Here is a 24000-nt window from a genome sequence, read left to right on the forward strand (position 1 = left end):
GTATAATATACAGTGTGTCTGACAGCATTAAAGCCTAAAGATTTATCTGGTGGGAGGAAAGAAGACGACTCAGGAGCACCCTCTAGTGGAGACAGACAGTACTTACGCTTTGTCCCCTCTCTCTATCTCTATTTCTCGATCTCTCACTCTCGCTCTCGCTCACTCTCTCTCAGGTATGGCAGCCAGAGACGTGGCTCAGGCACTGCGATCTCTGGCCTCGGCCGCCCGTGGGGTTGCCGCGACGACTGCCGACCCTCAGGCCCGCAACGCCATGCTGGACTGCGCTGGTGACGTCATGGACAAGTCGGCCAATCTGATCGAGGAGACCAAGAGAGCCATTGCCAAGCCGGGAGACCCCGACAGCCAACAGAGACTGGCACAGGTCAGTCAGAGACACAGTCTGTCAGGTTTATACACTTGGATATTTGTTGCCAATACGCAAAGAGCTCACTATTAGAATGGAAGCCCGTCAACAGTCACAATCAAGAGTGTGCATCCATGAAAGACCTTAGGAAACATCATATCCACCTAAAAAAATGCTTATATTGAATGTGTTTGTGTGTGTATATAGGTGGCCAAGGCTGTATCCCAGTCCCTGAACAGGAGTGTGAACTGCCTGCCTGGACAGAGAGATGTGGACAACGCCATTAGAACAGTCGGAGAGGCCAGCAAGAAACTATTGGCCAATTCTGTGAGTAGAAAATCACACCAAAACCAAAATAGTTGGTGCGTCGTTCTGATGTTTTAGGACTACTTTTAGTTTTCTACCATTACTTCTCATTCTCTTAATTTATCCCCCCCCACTCCCCCTCTTCTCCAGTTCCCGCCCAGTGGGAAGAGTTTCCAGGAGGCGCAGGTCAACCTGAACCAGGCTGCAGCCGGTCTCAACCAGTCAGCCAATGAGCTGGTCCAGTCGTCCAGAGGCACCACCCAGGACCTGGCCAGGGCCACTGGCAAGTTCGGCCATGACTTCGGAGAGTTCCTGGAGGCCGGCGTGGACATGGCCGGCCAGTCACAGGTCAGAGAAGGACACGGAAGAAACACCAGTGTCATGTGACTGTGGTGAAATGATATCTATTGCGTTGTGATGTGTTGTTCAGGTTGAGTGATGTTGTGTAGCAAATTTCATTGTGTAGGATGCAGTGGTCATATGTTTTGTTAAGTGTATGTGTAGGAGAGAGGAGGACGGGACGTATCTTCAGATATATGCACGCAATTCACTCTTATCAGCATGAAATACACTATTTTAGGCATGAAATTCATTCTTTATCAGCCAACGTTTGATTAGTGGTAGATATATCGTTTTGCTTTCTATGCTTGTGTGTGTCATATGTTACTAACTTCATATGTGCGTGAATGACTGAGAGAACTTACCCTCAGTGCCACGCAGGTCGTCCTCTGAATGGAACCCTTTACTTCCTCTCTGCTCTCCGTTCAGAACAAGGAGAATCAGACGCAGGTGGTGTCCAACCTCAAGACCATCTCCATGTCGTCCAGTAAGCTGCTGCTCGCCGCCAAAGTCCTGTCCACTGACCCCAACTCCCCCAACCTCAAGAACCAACTTGCAGCTGCCGCTCGGTAAGTATGGCAGTAGAACTGCCCCCACTTTTCCACAGCCATCAAAGCATCCACAGTGCAGTTACCTACAGATACCAGGCTTGGGTTCAGTTCTACTTTCAACTGTATTCTAATGAAATCAATTCAGGCATTCATTGAAATTCCAGTTTTGAACTGGAAATGTCCTGTCATTTTCAATGGGGATCTTTTCAATTTCACAATTTGAATAGCGAAATGTGTTACCCTCTCATGGTGCTCCGTGCTAATTGTTAACATGTTCCATTCCACGTTATTCAAGTACTTGTTAGCATACACACTGCATACGCACACACACGCACACACACACAAACTGAGTGACACACACCACCCGCTCTCATATACATTATACACAGCTCTGATCATTCTCCCTGTCTTTCACACACACACGCACGTTACAATAGTCACATTCTTGTATGCACGTCTTCATACACTCGTGTGTCCGTAGGTGCGTTAGAAAGAGCAGGGTTATATAACAAACTGTCAGTAGCGGTTTAGTTTGAATGAAAAGTTAAACGTGACACTCCTCTCCCAGTTGGATGTCATGATGATGGGAGCCACCTCCCTCGATTACAAGAGCTCCGTGGTGAAGTTTCCCCTAGGGTACAGATCTAGGATCAGCTTCCCCTCCCCCAATCCTAACCTTAACCTTTAATGGAGAAAATGAAAAGCTGACCTAAAATCAGCATCTAGGGGGCAACTTCACTCTACTCCGTTATGAGACTCAAGGAAAAGACATGACAGGCTTTGATTGAACACTTCTCTATTTTTCTAAAGGCACCACTTTAGACTTTAGTGTGGGCTGCTACATTCTTTTGTCTGGCTTCTTTCGCTCCTTTGCCTCCCTCATTCTCCCTCCTCCTTCACTCTCTCGTTCCCTGTTCTTCCTCTCCCTCCTCCTTCACGCTCTCGCTTCGGTTCTTTTTATTCACACTGTCCAACTTACTTTCCCTTGCTCTCCTTCCCATTTTCTCTCTCTCTCTCTCTCTCTGTCTCTCTCTCTCTCTGTCTCTGTCTCTGTCTCTGTCTCTGTCTCTCTCTCTCTCTCTCTCTCTCTCTCTCTCTCTCTCTCTCTCTCTCTCTCTCTGTCTCTGTCTCTGTCTCTCTGTCTCTCTCTGTCTGTCTCTCTCTGTCTGTCTCTCTCTGTCTCTCTGTCTGTCTGTCTGTCTGTCTCTCTGTCTGTCTCTGTCTGTCTCTGTCTCTCTCTGTCTCTCTCTGTCTCTCTCTCTCTGTCTCTCCCTCTGTCTCTCCCTCTCTGTCTCTCTCTCTCTCTCTCTCTCTCTCTCTCTCTCTCTCTCTCTCTCTCTCTCTCTCTCTCTCTGTCTCTGTCTCTGTCTCTGTCTCTCTGTCTCTCTGTCTCTCTCTCTCTCTCTTTCAATGTCTCTACCTTTTCTTTTTCACTCTCTACCTTTCGGTTTCTGATGAGAAAACGGCACACCAGTTCTCTGTAGAGATTCTAAGCACCAAAGCTCTGTAGCGTGTGTGGGCGAACGGCAATTTACAGCGAGCTGCTGGTGCTCTCATTCACACACACACACACACACACACACACACACACACACACACACACACACACACACACACACACACACACACACACACCCTTGCTGCTACTCTTTCGCTAACACACTCCTGCATGTTTTCTCACATGCAATCTCTCCCTCTCTCCGTCCACAGTGCCGTCACTGACAGTATCAACCAGCTCATCACCATGTGTACCCAGCAGGCCCCGGGCCAGAAGGAGTGTGACAACGCTCTCCGGGAGCTCGAGGTACACCCCTTCTTCCCTTCTCTCCTCTTTTTCTGTTATCTGTTTGTTTTTTGTCTTTCAATCTCTGAACAGTTTGTCGGATGACTGATTCAGTTGTTGGTATATGTGAGCGCTGTGGAGTGATGAGCGGTTGCTAAGGCTGGGAGAGTGTGTTATTGTACTACTGGGATGGGACTTGTGGTGATAGGTACATTATGTACTGTATTACTGCGTGTTGTATTCTGTAGGTGGATATTAAAGATAGAGTTCAGTAAAATTGTGTATTTAAATTTACATTTATGATTTAAAATGGCTTATTTATACATATTCATTACTACTGTTCTTCCTCTCACCCCTCCTTCAGTTACCTCATCAAAATATTTTGTTGCTCAGTGACTTGATTTGAAGTTATTTTTAAATGATTTCGGCATGGAATTTGAAACGCGCTAAATGGGGGACATTGACTTACATAGTTTATCTTTTGAAAAAGCTCATATTGGCTTGTGGCTAGATGAACAAACCAAAGTGTGGATTGTACTCCCTCCTTGTCCATAGACTGTTTGCAAGGTAAGGAAACAAATATATGAATATGTAATATCGCTGAACCATCCCTTCAATGTACTTAAAGAGGTGATTGGTCAAGAACACGTTACTATTTTCTACTGTTTTCTACTATTATATATTCATATTAGAAATATATCATATTAATATATATCAACATATTGATGTATGAATATCAATATCTTTATGCATTTCTGATGTTTTTTTATTTATTTGGTCATAGACTTGAAATTATCTCTATTGGCATATTTTTATTTGTTTAACACTTTTTTGTTTACTACAAGATTCCATATGTGTTATTTCATAGTTTTGATGTCTTCACTATTATTCTACAATGTAGAAGATAGTAACAAATAAAGAAAAACCCTTGAATGAGTAGGTGTGTCCAAACTTTTGACTGGTAGTGTATATGTGGGGCGTGTCTGAGTCCGTGTCCATGTATAGTAGCCTATGTGTTCTGTATGTGACTGTGTGGGTTGTTTGTTTCTAACCTGTGCACCTTGTCTCTCCAGACTGTTCGGGGTTTGCTTGAGAACCCCACGGAGGCTGTCAGTGACCTCTCCTACTTTGACTGCATCGACAGTGTCATGGAGAACTCCAAGGTAAACAATAGACTAGAGACCTCCTTGATAAATATCATTTAATTCCTTCCACCTTTCCTTTCTTTCTCCTTCCCTCCCTACTTCCCTCCTTCCCTCCCTACTTCCTTCCCTCCCTCCCTCCCTACTTCCCTCCCTCCTTCCTTCCCTCCCTTCTTCCTTCCCTCCCTACTTCCTTCCCTCCCTCCCTCCCTCCTTCCCTCCCTTCCTACATCCCTCCCTCCTTTCCTCCCTACTTCCCTCCTTCCCTCCCTACTTCCCTCCTTCCCTCCCTCCCTCCCTCCTCCCCTCCCTCCCTCCCTCCTTTCCTCCCTACTTCCCTCCCTCCTTTCCTCCCTACTTCCCTCCTTCCCTCCCTACTTCTCTCCCTCCCTCCATCCTTCCCTACTTCCCTCCCTCCTTCCCTACTTCCCTCTCTCCTTCCCTCTCTCCTTCCCTCCCTACATCCCTCCCTACATCCCTCCCTCATTCCCTCCCTCCTTCCCTACTTCCCTCCCTCCTTCCCTCCCTACTTCCCTCTCTCCTTCCCTCCCTCCCTTCCTTCCTCCCTCCCTCCCGCCCTCCCTCCTTTCCTCCCTCCTTCCCTCCCTCCTTCCTTCCCTCCCTACGTCCTTCCCTCCCTCCCTTCCTACTATTTTAAATCTATTTGCCTTGTGTCCTGCAGGTCCTGGGGGAAGCCATGGCTGGAATCTCCCACAACGCTAAGAACAGCAATCTGCCTGAGTTTGGAGACTCAGTCAGCTCTGGCTCTAAAGCCCTGTGTGGCCTTACTGAAGCAGCTGCCCAGGTAAACCACCTTCCAGTCCAGCAGACCAGGAGTGTGTCCAAAATTGGACCCTATTCCCTATATACCCTATGGGTCCTGGCCCGAGGTAGTGCACTACATGGAGAATAGGGTGCCATTTGGGACACAGGCTAGCAGCCTAATGCCCACAGGGATGCGTTGCATTGCATAGTTGGATGGTCCACGCTCGAATACATCGGCCTAATTATTCTCTCAGCCAATGAGGCAATTCAATGCTAGCTTAGGAACATCTGGACCTAGGAGTGCATATCAAATGGAGGGATGCATTGGCAGTCACTTCGAACAGTCAATTCCCTGTCAACTCACCAGCGTACATTTATACAGTAGGGCACACATGCGTACTCTCAGATAATGACACAAAAGCGCGCGAGCACACACACACACACACACACACACACACACACACACACACAGGTGACTAATGGCTGTGAGTGAGGCCTGTCGTGTGTAAATGGTCTCTCAGTATGTGGCTCTCTGACAGCTCCCACACAGTCTACTCATCACAGTAAGCTTATGTTCATTTTGCTCTCTCTCACACAAATTCACAATGGCTCTGCGGTACTGCCCGTTGAAGAGTTGACTGCGCGCGTGTGCGTTTCCGCGCGTGTGCGTGTTTGCGTATGTGCTCATGCATTGATTCTGTGTGTGTTTGTGTGCGTTTTTGAGTGCGTCTGTGTCTGAGTGTTTGTTTCTGTGTGTGAATGCATGTTGTTGCCATGGCAAAGAGTGGCAAGAGGAGCGTAAAGTGAAAGATGGGGAAGATCTTGGAAAACCCAGTTAATAGACCTGTAACATGTTTTGTTGGAATACCGTGTAGCTCAGTTGGTAGAGCATGGCGCTTGCAACGCCAGGGTTGTGGGTTCGATTCCCACGGGGGGCCAGTATGATTTTTTTAAATATTTTTTTTATGTATGCACTCACTAACTGTAAGTCGCTCTGGATAAGAGCGTCTGCTAAATGACTAAAATGTAAATGTGAAAAAATGATATAAACCCTGTTAATAGACCTATAACATGTTTTGTTGGAATACCGTTTGATAAACTCACTGTTATGGCTCTGTGTAGTGCTTCACATGCTAACGTTATCAGTCAACAATAAGAGTTGCTACATTAGTGATCATCGAATAAAAGCAGCCATCGTCGTAGATGTTTTGCTGTAATTTTTTTAGCTCTGTAAAAATGTACGTTTCCCCTTTTGTTCTAACTCCTGTCAGCACTTGTTAAGTTTATCTTGTTTAGTTAATTAAAACCATCCATACATCATTCATTTGCCTGACAAAACCTATTCAAGATTGCCATTGCTAATTCTCTGGCTTTATGTGATACTGACCAATGAGCTGTGTTGACCTTACAGGGTGCCTACCTGGTTGCAGTGTCAGACCCCAAAAGCCACGCGGGCCAGAAAGGGTTGGTGGACCCTGGCCAGTTTGCCCGTGCCAACCAGTCCATCCAGATGGCATGCCAGAACCTGGTGGACCCAGCCTGCACCCAGTCCCAGGTAGATACCACACAGACACAGGTGCCTGCGCACAAACACACACACACACACACACACACACATCGTCAGCGGTCCCTCGCAGTGAAGGATGACTTTGGTGTTTCAATATAATTTGAGTAGCACACGTGCGCATATGATCGTACGAATGAACACTCCTGCATGGATGCACTCACCCGCTTACTCAAGGTACATGGATAAACACACATGCACACACTCATACTGTTGACGTCAGAAGTTTACATACACCTTAGCCAAATACATTTAAACTCAGTTTTTCACAATTCCTGACATTTCATCCTAGTGAAGATTCCCTGTCTTAGGTCAGTTAGGATCCCCATTTTATTTTAAGAATGTGAAATGTCAGAATAATTGTAGAGAGAATGATTTATTTCAGCTTTTATTTATTTCATCACATTCCCATTGCCTTTAAATTGTTTAACTTGGGTCAAACGTTTCGGGTAGCCTTCCACAAGCTCCCCACAATAAGTTGGGTGAATTTTGGCCCATTCCTCCTGACAGAGCTGGTGTAACTGAGTCAGGTTTGTAGGCCTCCTTGCTCGCAAACGCTTTTTCAGTTCTGCCCACAAATGTTCTATAGTATTGAGGTCAGGGCTTTGTGATGGCCACTCCAATACCTTGACTTTGTTGTCCTTAAGCCATTTTGCCACAACTTTGGAAGTATGCTTGGGGTCATTGTCCATTTGGAAGACCCATTTGCGACCAAGCTTTAACTTCCTGACTGATGTCTTGAGATGTTGCTTCAATATATCCACATTATTTTCCTTCCTCATGATGTCATCTATTTTGTGAAGTGCACCAGTCCCTCCTGCAGAGAAGCACCCCCACAGCATGATGCTGCCACCCCCGTGCTTCACGGTTGGGATGGTGTTCTTTGGCTTGCAAGCCACCCTCTTTTTCCTCCAAACATAACGATGGTCATTATGGCCAAACAGTTCTATTTTTGTTTCATCAGACCAGAGGACATTTCTCCAAAAAGTACGATCTTTGTCCCCATGTGCAGTTGCAAACCGTAGTCTGGCTTTTTTTATGGCGGTTTTGGAGCAGTGGCTTCTTCCTTGCTGAGTGGCCTTTCAGGTTATGTCGATATAGGACTCGTTTTACTGTGGATATAGATACTTTTGTACCTGTTTCCTCCAGCATCTTCACAAGGTCATTTGCTGTTGTTCTGGGATTGATTTGCACTTTTTGCACCGAAGTACGTTCATCTCTAGGAGACAGAACACGTCTCCTTCCTGAGCGGTATGACAGCTGCGTGGTCCCATGGTGTTTATACTTGAGTACTATTGTTTGTACAGATGAACGTGGTACATTCAGGCGTTTGGAAATTGCTCCCAAGGATGAACCAGACTTGTGGATGTCTAAAAAAAAAATTCTGAGGCCTTGGCTGATTTCTTCTCATTTTCCCATGATGTCAAGCAAAGAGGCACTGAGTTTGAAGGTAGGCCTTGAAATACATCCACAGGTACACCTCCAATTGACTCAAATGATGTCAATTAGCCTATCAGAAGCTTCTAAATCAATTTTCAGGAATTTTCCAAGCTGTTTAAAGGCACAGTCAACTTAGTGTATGTAAACTTCTGACCCACTGGAATTGTGATACAGTGAATTATAAGTGAAATAATTTGTCTGTAAACAATTGTTGGAAAAAGTACTTGTGTCATGCACAAAGTAGATGTCCTAACCGACTTGCCAAAACTATAGTTTGTTAACAAGAAAATTGTGGAGTGGTTGAAAAACGAGTTTTAAGGACTCCAACCTAAGTGTATGTAAACTTCCGACTTCAACTGTACACTCACTGACAAACTCATTGACTCCCTCACTCACATGCCACACCACACAGACCATGCATCTAACCAACCTAAACTTGCTCTGCATACCATTTTCTATATGTCCACTGTGTACAGAATCAAAGTGAACAAAGACGACCAATATTTCTGAACAGAAGCTGCGTTTCCGTCTTTTAGCCGCCTACTTCAGACACCACCTCTTGTTTCCCAAGGTCCTCTCTGCCGCCACCATCGTTGCCAAGCACACGTCAGCACTGTGCAACGCCTGTCGCCTGGCCTCCTCCAAAACAGCCAACCCTGTTGCCAAGCGACAGTTTGTACAGTCCGCTAAGGAGGTGGCTAACAGCACAGCCAATCTGGTGAAGTCCATCAAAGTGAGTAAATAGTAACTTATTTTTGAGTTGATATGTACCGTTCAATGTACCGTACAGGTTGGGGCTGCGGCAAGGTACATCGTTAATGTGACAAAATCTGGCACGGTGACTCATGCGCCAAGTTCATTAGCAATTATCTAACAATAACCCATGCAATAAATACATTTCTGAAATATGTCCCTGATAGTGCAGTTACATCCACTTTGGATCAAATGTTTTTTTTTACTGCAGTTTAACTTTAGAATGGCATTGTGTCACTAATGAATGTAACCCTGTTGTGTGTGCTTAGGCCCTGGACGGAGCATTCAACCAGCAGAACAGAGAGAAGTGTAGGGCCGCCACCGGCCCCCTGATAGAAGCTGTGGATAACCTTACTGCCTTCGCCTCCAACCCAGAGTTCGCCAGCGTGCCCGCTCAGATCAGCTCTGAGGTACAACACTTGCTTCCCTACTGTCTCTGTGGTTACACTGTCCCCCTGTACTTTTCCTCCTAGTAAGTAGCCAGAAATGCCCAATTTTGGCAGCTTGATGTACAAGTACACCGCCTACCCCACAATTATTCTCCTTAATGCTGAGGCATTGTGTCCCATTTCTAAGTATTTGGTATGACTCGACCAGGGATCGAACCCCCAACCTTCCAGTCTCAGGGTGGAAACTCTAACCACAAGGCCACTGAGCTTGTTGTCCTCCCCTGATGAAAATAAAGCCGGATTCAGACATTCAGATAAAGCCTACATGATGAATGTGACACATCACTTCAATGCCAAGACAACATGATGAATCTACCATAAATGTTTAATGTTAGTTGATTTAATACTGATGACATGAGATACTACGTTGTCCACTGTTTTGTGGGGGAGACAATGGGTATGGGAACATCAGATGTTACACAGTAAACCAGAATGTTGTCTATTGTTCCAACCCCCAGGGCCTGGCAGCGATGGAGCCCATCGTGGCTGCAGCTAAGACCATGCTAGAGAGCTCCACAGGTCTGATCCAGACTGCTCGCTCCCTGGCTGTCAACCCCAAAGACCCCCCCAAGTGGTCAGTGCTGGCCGGACACTCCAGGACCGTTTCCGACTCCATCAAGAAACTTATCACCAACATGAGGTAACCGCTGACATGGTCAGTTACCACAGCAGAGATAGATACTGTGTCAACATGAGGTAACCGCTGACATGGTCAGTTACCGCAGCAGAGATAGATACTGTGTCAACATGAGGTAACCGCTGACATGGTCAGTTACCGCAGCAGAGATAGATACTGTGTCAACATGAGGTAACCGCTAACATGGTCAGTTACCGCAGCAGAGATAGATACTGTGTCAACATGAGGTAACCGCTGACATGGTCCGTTACCGCAGCAGAGATAGATACTGTGTCAACATGAGGTAACCGCTAACATGGTCAGTTACCACAGCAGAGATAGATACTGTGTCAACATGAGGTAACCGCTGACATGGTCAGTTACCGCAGCAGAGATAGATACTGTGTCAACATGAGGTAACCGCTAACATGGTCAGTTACCGCAGCAGAGATAGATACTGTGTCAACATGAGGTAACCGCTAACATGGTCAGTTACCACAGCAGAGATAAATACTGTGTCAACATGAGAAAGCAGTAGAATTATCTTGTGGGTAGGGTTGAGAAATTCTGGAAACTTTTAAAAAATTCCCAGGTTACTGGTGTAAAGCTACTCACTGTGTTGGTGTTTAATTGTTAAATATATTAATGCAGCCAGCCATTGAGCCATATCTCTAAGAGAGAAAAAAGTATCTTAATTCCAAGTTTTCAAGGTTCAAAACACAAAGCGTTAAGAGGTCTGGTCATTTTGGCTTTTCCAAAACCATTTCTCAAGTACTGTGTGTGTCTGTGTGTGTGTGTACAGAGACAAAGCCCCAGGCCAGAGGGAGTGTGACGAGGCCATCGAGGTGCTCAACAACTGTATTCGGGAGGTGGACCAGGCCTCCCTGGCAGCCATCAGCCAGCAGCTCACCCCAAGAGAGGACATCTCCCAGGAGGTGTGTGTTTCTGTCTGTGTCTTGTCTGTCTGTGTGTGTCTGTCTAATGTTTCCTGTGAAGTGTGTGTGTGTACACTCCCATAAAACCAAGAGCATATAGATATGTACATGGCTATACCCTACTCTACCCTACCCTACCCTACCCTACCCTACCCTACCCTACCATACCCTACCCTACCCTACCCTACCATACCCTACCCTACCCTACTCTACCATACCCTACCCTACCCTACCATACCCTACCCTACCCTACCATACCCTACCCTACCCTACCATACCCTACCCTACCATACCATACCCTACCATACCCTACCCTACCCTACCATACCATACCCTACCCTACCCTACCCTACCCTACCATACCCTACCCTACCCTAATCTACCCTAATCTACCCTACCATACCCTACCATACCATACCCTACCCTACCATACCCTACCCTACCCTACCCTACCCTACCCTACCCTACCCTACCCTACCCTACCCTACCCTACCCTACCATACCATATGTAGCGTTTTCCTGTTCATCTATTTGTTTGTGTATTTGCTTCTAAAAACAATTTGGGGAAAAAATGGTGTAAAAATGTCATTAGATAAGAACTGTAATGTGTTTAGTCAAATAATGGAGCACTGTGCTTGTCTCTGTCATTACCATGGTGTGTGTGTGTATGTGTGTGTGTGTGTGTGTGTGTGTGTGTGTGTGTGTGTGTGTGTGTGTCATTACCATGGTGTGTGTGTGTGTGTGTGTGTGTCATTACCATGGTGTGTGTTGTGTGTGTGTGTGTGTGTGTGTGTGTGTGTGTGTGTGTGTGTGTGTGTGTGTGTGTGTGTGTGTGTGTCATTACCATGGTGTTTGTGTGTGTCTCAGGCTCTGCATGAGCAGCTTGCAGCTTCGGTCCAGGAGATCAGCAATCTGATAGAGCCGGTGGCCATCGCAGCCCGTTCTGAGGCCTCCCATCTGGGACACAAGGTAAGAGACCCCTCCCCCCCCCTCTTGGCCTATTCACATTATCCACATCTGTCTGGCTTTATACCTTACAGTCTAATTCAGGCAATTACAGATTTACTATCCAAACATACTAAGCTTTTTTGTCTCATGCTAAGCTTTTTTTCTATCATAAAAAGCCTTCAAAGGTTGTATTTATACCGTCATATCCAGTGAATTTGTATCTACTTTACTTTGGTTCAAAGGCTTGGTGCAGCTGGCTGGAGTCTGACAAAAACATACAGCAATGTGATAAAATAGAACATATCCCAACAACAATTGGTCCTTGTCCAGGAATACAAAGTACACACTCCCTGTCTGATTTCTCTCGCTCTTTCTTTCTCTCTCTCTCTCTCTCCCCCTCCCCCTCTCTCCCTCTCTCCCCCTCTCTCCCCCTCTCTCTCTCTCTCCCCCTCTCTCTCCCCCTCTCTCTCCCTCTCTCCCCCTCTCTCTCCCCCTCCCCCCTCTCTCTCTCTCTCTCCCCCTCCCCCTCTCTCTCCCCCTCTCTCTCCCCCTCTCTCTCCCCCTCTCTCCCCCTCTCTCCCTCTCTCCCCCTCCCCCTCTCTCTCCGTCCTCCTCAGGTGTCTCAGATGGTGAGCTACTTCGAGCCCCTCATCATGGCGGCCATCGGCACGGCCAGTAAGATTCAGAGCAGCCAACAGCAGATGGCGGTGCTGGACCAGACCAAGACGCTGACAGAGTCAGCTCTACAGATGCTCTACACGGCCAAGGAGGCTGGAGGAAACCCCAAGGTCTGTTTTATCACTATGTTGTACTCTACTATACTATATACCATACTATACTGTACGAGTCAGCCCTACAGATGCTCTACACGGCCAAGGGGGCCGGAGGAAACCCCAAGGTCTGTTTTATCACTATGTTGTACTCTACTATACTATATACCATACTATACTGTACGAGTCAGCTCTACACGGCCAAGGGGGCCGGAGGAAACCCCAAGGTCTGTTTTATCACACTCATGGAAAAATCATCTATTCCAGCTTTCATGTATTTGAAAGTATTTGACATTATGTATTGTGTGGTCCTCTGTAGCTCAGTTGGTAGAGCATGGCGCTTGCAACGGCAGGATAGTGGGTTCGATTCCTGGGACCACCCGTACGTAAAAAAAAATATGTATGCACGCATGACTGTAAGTCGCTTTGGATAAAAGCGTCTTCTAAATGACATATCATATACATTTAACTCAGGTCTGATCAGGGACAGCAGAGCAGCATCCATATCATCGGTGTTAATGGCAGTATTATGGTTTATAATGCAGTGACATAGCTAGGTACTGTGTAGGTCTATTCCTAATGCAGTGACATAGCTAGGTACTGTCTAGGTCTATTCCTAATGCAGTGACATAGCTAGGTACTGTGTTGGTCTATTCCTAATGAAATGACATAGCTAGGTACTGTGTAGGTATATTCCTAATGCAGTGACATAGCTAGGTACTGTCTAGGTCTATTCCTAATGCAGTGACATAGCTAGGTACTGTGTAGGTCTATTCCTAATGCAGTGACATAGCTAGGTACTGTCTAGGCCTATTCCTAATGCAGTGACATAGCTAGGTACTGTCTAGGTCTATTCCTAATGCAGTGACATAGCTAGGTACTGTCTAGGTCTATTCCTAATGCAGTGACATAGCTAGGTACTGTCTAGGTCTATTCCTAATGCAGTGACATAGCTAGGTACTGTCTAGGTCTATTCCTAATGCAGTGACATAGCTAGGTACTGTCTAGGTCTATTCCTAATGCAGTGACATAGCTAGGTACTGTCTTGGTCTATTCCTAATGCAGTGACTTAAATAGGTACTGTCTAGGTCTATTCCTAATGTGGTGACATAGCTAGGTACTGTCTTGGTCTATTCCTAATGCAGTGACATAGCTAGGTACTGTCTAGGTCTATTCCTAATGCAGTGACATAGCTAGGTACTGTCTAGGTCTATTCCTAATGCAGTGACATAGCTAGGTACTGTCTAGGTCTATTCCTAATGCAGTGACATAGCTAGGTACTGTGTAGGTATATTCCTAATGCAGTGACATAGCTAGGTACTGTGTAGGTATATTCCTAATGCAGTGACATAGCTAGGTACTGTCTAGGTCTATTCCTAATGCAGTGACATAGCTAGGTACTGTCTAGGTCTATTCCTAATGCAGTGACATAGCTAGGTACTGTCTAGGTATATTCCTAATGCAGTGACATAGCTAGGTACTGTCTAGGTCTATTCCTAATGCAGTGACATAGCTAGGTACTGTCTAGGTCTATTCCTAATGCGGTGACATAGCTAGGTACTGTCTAGGTCTATTCCTAATGCAGTGACATAGCTAGGTACTGTCTAGGTCTATTCCTAATGCAGTGACATAGCTAGGTACTGTCTAGGTCTATTCCTAATGCAGTGACATAGCTAGGTACTGTCTAGGTCTATTCCTAATGCAGTGACATAGCTAGGTACTGTCTAGGTCTATTCCTAATGCGGTGACATAGCTAGGTACTGTCTAGGTCTATTCCTAATGCGGTGACATAGCTAGGTACTGTCTAGGTCTATTCCTAATGCAGTGACATAGCTAGGTACTGTGTAGGTCTATTCCTAATGCAGTGACATAGCTAGGTACTGTCTAGGTCTATTCCTAATGCAGTGACATAGCTAGGTACTGTCTAGGCCTATTCCTAATGCAGTGACATAGCTAGGTACTGTCTAGGTCTATTCCTAATGCAGTGACATAGCTAGGTACTGTCTAGGTCTATTCCTAATGCGGTGACATAGCTAGGTACTGTCTAGGTCTATTCCTAATGCGGTGACATAGCTAGGTACTGTCTAGGCCTATTCCTAATGCAGTGACATAGCTAGGTACTGTCTAGGTCTATTCCTAATGCAGTGACATAGCTAGGTACTGTCTAGGTCTATTCCTAATGCGGTGACATAGCTAGGTACTGTCTAGGTCTATTCCTAATGCGGTGACATAGCTAGGTACTGTCTAGGCCTGAGTAACAGCCAATATAAATATATCTGCCAGAGGCCCAGCTATGGTTTGATGTGTACGACATCCCACTGATCATGTCTGCCTCTGTCTCTCTGTCATTCCACTGATCATGTCGGTCTCTCTGTCTGTCCACTGATCATGTCTGCCTCTGTCTCTCTGTCTGTACACTGATTATGTCTCTCTACTGATCATGTCTGCCTCTGTCTCTCTGTCATTCCACTGATCATGTCTGCCTCTGTCTCTGTCTGTCCACTGATCATGTCTGCCTCTCTCTGTCATTCCACTGATCATGTCTGCCTCTGTCTCTGTCTGTCCACTGATCATGTCTGCCTCTGTCTCTCTGTCTGTCCACTGATCATGTCTGCCTCTCTCTGTCATTCCACTGGTCATGTCTGCCTCTGTCTCTCTGTCTGTACACTGATTATGTCTCTCTACTGATCATGTCTGCCTCTGTCTCTCTGTCATTCCACTGATCATGTCTGCCTCTGTCTCTCTGTCAGTCCACTGAACATGTCTGCCTCTGACTCTGTCATTCCACTGAACATGTCTGCCTCTGTCTCTCTGTCATTCCACTGGTCATGTCTGCCTCTCTCTCTGTCATCCCACTGATCATGTCTGCCTCTGTCTCTCTGTCTGTCCACTGATCATGTCTGCCTCTCTCTGTCATTCCACTGGTCATGTCTGCCTCTGTCTCTCTGTCTGTACACTGATTATGTCTCTCTACTGATCATGTCTGCCTCTGTCTCTCTGTCATTCCACTGATCATGTCTGCCTCTGTCTCTCTGTCAGTCCACTGAACATGTCTGCCTCTGACTCTGTCATTCCACTGAACATGTCTGCCTCTGTCTCTCTGTCATTCCACTGGTCATGTCTGCCTCTGTCTCTCTGTCATCCCACTGATCATGTCTGCCTCTGTCTCTCTGTCAGTCCACTGAACATGTCTGCCTCTGACTCTGTCATTCCACTGAACATGTCTGCCTCTGTCTCTCTGTCATCCCACTGATCATGTCGGTCTCTCTGTCTGTCCACTGATCATGTCTGCCTCTCTCTGTCATCCCACTGATCATGTCGGTCTCTCTGTCTGTCCACTGATCATGTCTGCCTCTCTCTGTCATCCCACTGATCATGTCGGTCTCTCTGTCTGTCCACTGATCATGTCTGCCTCTGTCTCTCTGTCTGTCCAGGTGGCCCACACACAGGATGCCCTGGAAGAGTCTGTCCAGATGATGAAGGAGGCGGTGGATGACTTGGGCGCCACCCTGTCGGAGACGGCCAGCGCTGCGGGTGCCCTGGGCGGCATGGTGGACTCCATCACCGCCGCCATCAACAAGATGGAGGAGGGCCCCGCCGGCGAGCCTGAGGGCTCCTTTGTGGATTACCAGACCACCATGGTGAAGACGGCCAAAGCCATCGCAGTCACCGTGCAGGAGATGGTGAGGAAGGGTTGGAGGGGGGTTGGGAGTTTGCATGTGGGTGAGTAGTTGGTTGGGGGAGGGAGTTGTGAGTTTGTATGTGTATTGTATTTGGTTAGGGGGGGTTGTGAGTTTGTATGTGGGTGAGTAGTTGGTTGGGGGGTTGTGAGTTTGTATGTGGGTGAGTAGTTGGTTGGGGGGTTGTGAGTTTGTATGTGGGTGAGTAGTTGGTTGTGGGGGGTTGTGAGTTTGTATGTGGGTAAGTAGTTGGTTGTGGGGGGGTAGTGAGTTTGTATGTGGGTAAGTAGTTGGTTGGGGGGTTGGGAGTTTGTATGTGGGTGAGTATTTGGTTGTGGGGGGGTTGTGAGTTTGTATGTGGGTAAGTAGTTGGTTGGGGGGGTTGTGAGTTTGTATGTGGGTAAGTAGTTGGTTGGGGGGGTTGTGAGTTTGTATGTGGGTAAGTAGTTGGTTGGGGGGGTTGTGAGTTTGTATGTGGGTAAGTAGTTGGTTGGGGGGGTTGTGAGTTTGTATGTGGGTAAGTAGTTGGTTGGGGGGGTTGTGAGTTTGTATGTGGGTGAGTAGTTGGTTGTGGGGGGGTAGTGAGTTTGTATGTGGGTGAGTAGTTGGTTGTGGGGGGGTAGTGAGTTTGTATGTGGGTAAGTAGTTGGTTGTGGGGGGGTAGTGAGTTTGTATGTGGGTGAGTAGTTGGTTGTGGGGGGTTGTGAGTTTGTATGTGGGTGAGTAGTTGGTTGGGGGGGGTTGTGAGTTTGTATGTGGGTAAGTAGTTGGTTATGGGGGGTTGTGAGTTTTTGTGTAGAACTGCGGGGGCTATATGATTTGGTTTCAGTATTTGGATGTTATCAAACCATGAATGACATACGCTTCCTGTGAAATGATAGTTGTGTAATGGTTATATTTCTGCTAGAGGAATCTTGTTTTTTCATACATAACATTATCTTCCCCCGGGGGTATAATGAAAGATCATTAGACAAAATGCTTTGTCTTGTTTTCAGGTGACTAAGTCCAACACCAACCCAGATGACCTGGGAGGTCTGGCCAGCGAGCTAACTAATGAGTTTGGAGAGCTGGCCACCGAGGCCAAATACGCTGCCATCACTGCAGAGAACGACGAGGTATCTGATGACAATGAATATGTATTATATTAACATGATATATTCATGTGACTACTATAATATTATGAATACATGATATGTTTTAACCAACTATAATCTATGAATACATTATAGGTTTTAACCAACTATAAAGTAGAAATGAATACATATTCACAATGCCAGTATGATAATGCATTGAAATAAATCAGTTTTATTAGCATGATAATTCTCCTCCCAATCCTTTGGTTGGGTAAACAGAAATACTACAGAGAGATTCAATACCATAGAGATCCTATAATTCACTTTGTGTGGCATTCTATATGTAATTCTACGTACAAATACAAGAGCACTGCTTTTGCTGATGGCTGCTTTATTGAGGAAAGTTTTTCGCTTGTAGTGACTGTGTGATATGTGGTTGTCTCGCCTACCTTAGTTAAAAATACACTGACTGTCAGTTGCTCTGGATAAGAGGGTATAGCTTAATGACCAAAATGTACAAAAAAGTACAATACTGAATGATATTGCAATGAAAAAGAGCAATTCTAAAGAGTCCCAACTCTGTCCTTGTCCAGATTGGTTCCCACATCAAGAAGCAGGTTGGGGAACTAGGCTTCAACTGCACTGGGCTGGTGACTAAGGCCGGAGCGCTGCAGTGTAGCCCCAACGACTCCTTCACCAAGAAGGAGCTGATCGAGAGCGCACGCAAGGTCTCCGAGAAGGTGAGACAAAATGACCTTTTCTGTATTTCTTCCGACCTACATGTAGGTAGCTGCTTTTTTTTTTTTTTTTTAACATTTTGTATTTGTCCTGTCCTCTGTTTGTTATTTAGGCCTACTGTGTTTTGATATTTTATAGACCCCTCCAGACAAGATTTTCCCTCACAGGAACAATAAAGTTATTTGAGGTAACATAGGAGAGATCGTTGTAGCCCCTGAGAACCCAAAGGAAAGCCTTGGTATCTGTCTGTTTTGATTGTTGATGCCTTCATCAATGCTACATTGTGACCTTGCCAGGACAAAGTTGGAAATAGACTGTTTCCCGGGTTTAAGAACGTCCGGAGTGGAATTTAAATGTTGTCTGTTTTGTCTGGATCTTAATAAATCACAGTTGGAGCGTGTCAGAGTTAGAGACATTCAATCTTGGTTGATGCAACATTATGATGTAACCATATATTCATAACATTGCCTCTCTTCTCTCCGTCAGGTGTCTCACGTGCTGGCGGCCCTTCAGGCTGGTAACCGTGGCACCCAGGCCTGCATCACAGCGGCCAGTGCCGTGTCGGGCATCATCGCCGACCTGGACACCACCATCATGTTCGCCACCGCCGGCACGCTCAACCGTGAGAACTCTGAAACCTTCGCCGACCACAGGTACTGTCCGGTAGCCTGGTATAATATTTTATGCTGGGGTTGTTAACTATGGTAGCCTGGTATAATATTTAATGCTGGGGTTATTAACTATGGTAGCCGGGTATAATATTTTATGCTGGGGTTGTTAACTATGGTAGCCGGGTATAATATTTTATGCTGGGGGTTATTAACTATGGTAGCCTGGTATAATATTTAATGCTGGGGTTATTAACTATGGTAGCCTGGTATAATATTTAATGCTGGGGTTATTAACTATGGTAGCCTGGTATAATATTTTATGCTGGGGTTATTAACTATGGTAGCCTGGTATAATATTTAATGCTGGGGTTATTAACTGTGGGGCTTGGGAGGGTAAAAGGGGGTTAATCGTCATTTGAAAAGGTATGTCTTTTCATTATATGTGTGAATATACAGAGTAGAATGTATATACTTATTTTATACAATATTTGATTGAACTTTCTTTATTTTTGTCTGTTATTTGCATACTCACCCATAGAACACATTTCTTCATTATCCAGAACACAATATTAACTATTCTACACTAGGGCCGGGACAGTACCAGCATCGCAATATTTTTTCCATGGCACAAATGAGAACACGAAGCAGATCCAACTCTTTGGTCTTTAACCTGCTGTATGTAAAGTATTGTTTGCTTTGACTCTGCATGACAAGATAATGATGTTTGTTTCCAACATTAGGGCTGTTTTCCTAAAGAAGTTAAATCTGCTTCGTGTTTTGTTTCCTTGCCACGATACTAACGAGTATGGCGATACTGGTATCGTCCCAGTCCTATCATGCACATCACTGCACATAAACAGCTATAAACAGTGGTTGGTATTACATAAACAGCTATAAACAGTGGTTGGTATTACATAAACAGCTATAAACAGTGGTTGGTATTACATAAACAGCTATAAACAGTGGTTGGTATTACATAAACAGCTATAAACAGTGGTTGGTATTACATAAACAGCTATAAACAGTGGTTGGTATTACATAAACAGCTATAAACAGTGGTTGGTATTACATAAACAGCTATAAACAGTGGTTGGTATTACATAAACAGCTATAAACAGTGGTTGGTATTACATAAACAGCTATAAACAGTGGTTGGTATTACATAAACAGCTATAAACAGTGGTTGGTATTACATAAACAGCTATAAACAGTGGTTGATATTACATAAACAGCTATAAACAGTGATTTGGTATTACATAAACAGCTATAAACAGTGGTTGGTATTACATAAACAGCTATAAACAGTGGTTGGTATTACATAAACAGCTATAAACAGTGGTTGGTATTACATAAACAGCTATAAACAGTGGTTGGTATTACATAAACAGCTATAAACAGTGGTTGATATTACATAAACAGCTATAAACAGTGGTTGATATTACATAAACAGCTATAAACAGTGGTTGGTATTACATAAACAGCTATAAACAGTGATTGATATTACATAAACAGCTATAAACAGTGGTTGGTATTACATAAACAGCTATAAACAGTGATTGGTATTACATAAACAGCTATAAACAGTGATTTGGTATTACATAAACAGCTATAAACAGTGATTGATATTACATAAACAGCTATAAACAGTGGTTGGTATTACATAAACAGCTATAAACAGTGATTGATATTACATAAACAGCTATAAACAGTGGTTGGTATTACATAAACAGCTATAAACAGTGGTTGATATTATATAAACAGCTATAAACAGTGGTTGATATTACATAAACAGCTATAAACAGTGGTTGGTATTACATAAACAGCTATAAACAGTGATTGATATTACATAAACAGCTATAAACAGTGGTTGGTATTACATAAACAGCTATAAACAGTGATTGGTATTACATAAACAGCTATAAACAGTGATTGATATTACATAAACAGCTATAAACAGTGGTTGGTATTACATAAACAGCTATAAACAGTGATTGGTTGATATTACATAAATAACTGTATTAATGGTGTGTCCCATGGTGCCCCTCCCAGAGAGCACATCCTAAAGACAGCCAAGGCGCTTGTGGAGGACACCAAGCTGCTGGTGTCTGGTGCCGGGGCCAGCCAGGAGAGACTTGCCCAGGCTGCACAGTCCTCCGTCACCACCATCACCAAACTATCCGACGTGGTAAAACTGGGCGCTGCCAGCCTGGGTGCCGAGGACCCCGAGACACAGGTACGACTGTTAGAAGCATGGTCCTCCCATGTTGTTCCCATCCAAAAATAACTGACATTTTTATTCAGGGGTGCTAGTAATATCTCTAGTTAATGTTATTCAATAAAAAAAGGAGACTCTCACATACATTGGAGTTTAACATTTGATTCAAAAGAAGGCATTTTCCTACACTACGCTTGTTTTGAAAACTTGTACTTTTTCATTTCAAAAGCCAATATCTGGGTCTATCGACTTTTGTCAAAGCAGAAATATGAGTAGTAGTAATAATAGGCTAGTTCTATAGTAGTAGTAAGTAGTCGTTTTGTAGTAGTAGCAGTAGTAGTAGTACTAGTAGTAGTAGCAGCAGTAGTAGCAGTACTAGTAGCAGCAGTAGTAGTGGTAGTAGTAGCAGCAATAGTAGTAGTAGTAGTAGTTTTATAATAGGAGTTGTTTTGTAGTAGCAGTAGTTAGTAGTAGTTAGTTTTATTGTAGTAGTAGTCGTTTTGTAGTAGTACTAGTAGTAGTAGTAGTCGTTTTTTAGTAGTAGTAGTAGTAGTAGTCGTTTTGTAGTAGTAGTAGTAGTAGTAGTAGTCGTTTTTTAGTAGTAGTAGTAGTAGTAGTAGTAGTAGCAGTAGTAGTAGTAGTAGTAGCAGCAGTAGTAGTACTAGTAGTAGTACTAGTAGTAGCAGCAGTAGTAGTAGTACTAGTAGCAGTAGTAGTAGTAGTAGTAGTAGTAGTAGCAGCAGCAATAGTAGTAGTTTTATAATAGGAGTTGTTTTGTAGTAGTTAGTTGTTTTATTGTAGTATTATTGTAGTAGTAGTACTAGTATTATAGTTGTAGTAGTAAGACCTTGAAATGTTTCTTATACTAGTGTTTAATCGAGTGCTCTCTCTCTCTCTCTGCTCGCTTTCCTCTCTTCACTTGGAAAGGCTGTTTTGTCTTCCCACAGGACAGATCTCTGTACAGATGTGGAGACTCCCTTTTCCTTTTGTCTGAATATGAACTGACTGAAAATGTATTTTGTCTGTGCTCTTTGGAGTGCCCATCTGTTAAAGTGTATACACTACCGCAGACTATAAAGACATCAGTCTGTGGTTGTGGTTAGGATGAAGAAAGATGCACTGGGTGACCCAATGAGGTCCATTCATTCTGTTGTCCAACTTCGGTCCTGGAGAGCTACTGGGTTCCACCTGGGCCCGCATCCACAAAGCATCTTAGAGTAATAGTGCTGATCTAGAATGTGTCCATATAATCTTATTCATTATGAGGCAAAACTGATCCTAGATCAGTGGTCTTACTCTGAGAGACTTTGCCAAGATTTAAATAATCAACCAATCATGATCTTCAGGGCTGTATTAAAAGCCTGCAGACACAGTAGATCTTCATGACCAGAGTTAGAAAAGCCCTGTTTTAGTGCTTTTGCTGTTTGAAGCTACAGGAGGAGCCAAGTGTGACAAGATGTCTTGTCGTGAGTTGATAATACTACTCTCCATGCCCCACCCTTCAATAGCTACATTTGCCACCACATGCCTCAAACCTGCAACAGACGTATTGACTGTTTAACTGTGGTGGGCGTTCATTCTTCAGATAATGTAATGAAGGGTTCTCTTCTGAATTGCTGATCATGGTTTCTTGCCTAAGCACAAAAAGCCTTAAGAAACCACCATTGTGCGTTGTTGCCAAAAGCATCAGCATTTACAAGCTTCCTGTTTACAAAGTCGGCTAGTCCTGCATTATGCAGACAAAAACCAAAGGCCTTTGTGCAGTCTTTATTCATTTTGATGATTTTCAAGGTTGTGTTCTCATCTCTCATACTTATGGCATATGGTTGATTTGAAATGTTTTTAAATGTTTTTAAAGTTGATTTGCTGTCAGGCTCTGACTAACTAGCCATCCTCACTTTGTACAGCTTCGATTGGGTTTGATTGTCTCATATTCGATGGATTGGATTTGGCTCATTGATTGGTCCATTTTCCGATCTGTCAAATGGTGTTCCATTTTCTTCCAGCTGCTGCTCTCCACTCTGCTTGTCTCCTCCCTAACCATCCAATTGATAATCATGCCCCACAATGCATTTGTGAATGCGCTAATTTGAACAACAGGCTGCTTTTGTTCAACCTGCTTATTCTCAGTAATTACTGCTTTGTCTGTAGTAGTTTTGATATACAATGTCAGTTGAAATCTAAGAAGAATGAGTCTACTGAGTTATTTCTTCCATTTGGTGTGAGACAATACATTGCCTAGTCTAGTGGTCCTACCTTTATCATGACTATAGTAATCCAAATCTAACTGTTTTTATCTGCTGTCTCACCAAGTCTGTTATTGGTATGAATAGACACTGTTATTGGTATAATTAGATATTATTGGTATGAATAGACCCTGTTATTGGTATAATTAGACACTGTTATTGGTATGATTAGACCCTGTTATTGGTATAGTTAGATATTATTGGTATGAATAGACACTGCTATTGGTATGAATAGACAGTAAGATTTTTAGTCAGATTTTCTATTACCTGTGAATCTCTTACCATCCCATTCCATCACTCTTCACGAGGACATTCCCTCTTCTGTGGTTAGTCCTTCTCTGCTTGTCTGTGTTGAAGTCTAGGGCTCACTCTGTGTGTGTGTGTGTCTGTGTGTGTGTTTGTTACCAGCCAGTAGATGTCATTGTATTAAACCTCCAGGCACTTGTTTTCTTCTCTGGTGGGCCCTCTATAGGTGGTGCTGATCAACGCGGTCAAAGACGTTGCCAAGGCTCTGAGTGACCTCATCAGTGCCACCAAAGCTGCTGCTGGCAAGCCTCACGACGACCCTTCCATGCTGCAACTGAAGAACTCTGCCAAGGTAAAATAGTCCCCTTCTGAGCCTGAGGTTGGTCCAGTGGTTAAGGCCGCTGCCCTCGGCACATGTGCCATCCCTTGCCTGCGTTGGATCGAATCCCGACCCCACCTGTCTTCA

At 44.5% G+C, this 24000-nt stretch overlaps 1 protein-coding gene across 1 annotated transcript in view; it reads left to right on the forward strand.

Moving 5' to 3' along the window:
* The window catches only part of tln1 (talin 1), a 137309-nt gene that overhangs the window by 90775 nt on the left and 22534 nt on the right, over window positions 1–24000 (forward strand). Inside the window, 20 exon segments of the mRNA XM_084160439.1 lie at window positions 174–382; window positions 572–691; window positions 821–1018; window positions 1439–1578; window positions 3271–3364; window positions 4417–4506; window positions 5168–5290; window positions 6662–6805; window positions 8826–8987; window positions 9277–9417; window positions 9915–10096; window positions 10875–11007; window positions 11875–11976; window positions 12573–12743; window positions 16160–16408; window positions 17401–17520; window positions 18072–18218; window positions 18703–18869; window positions 20877–21060; window positions 23761–23886. Coding sequence (XP_084016565.1) covers window positions 174–382; window positions 572–691; window positions 821–1018; window positions 1439–1578; window positions 3271–3364; window positions 4417–4506; window positions 5168–5290; window positions 6662–6805; window positions 8826–8987; window positions 9277–9417; window positions 9915–10096; window positions 10875–11007; window positions 11875–11976; window positions 12573–12743; window positions 16160–16408; window positions 17401–17520; window positions 18072–18218; window positions 18703–18869; window positions 20877–21060; window positions 23761–23886 — 3002 coding nt within the window.

The sequence above is a fragment of the Coregonus lavaretus genome (genome assembly GCF_964263955.1).
Source record: "Coregonus lavaretus genome assembly, chromosome: 4".
Classification (NCBI taxonomy): Eukaryota; Metazoa; Chordata; class Actinopteri; order Salmoniformes; family Salmonidae; genus Coregonus; species Coregonus lavaretus.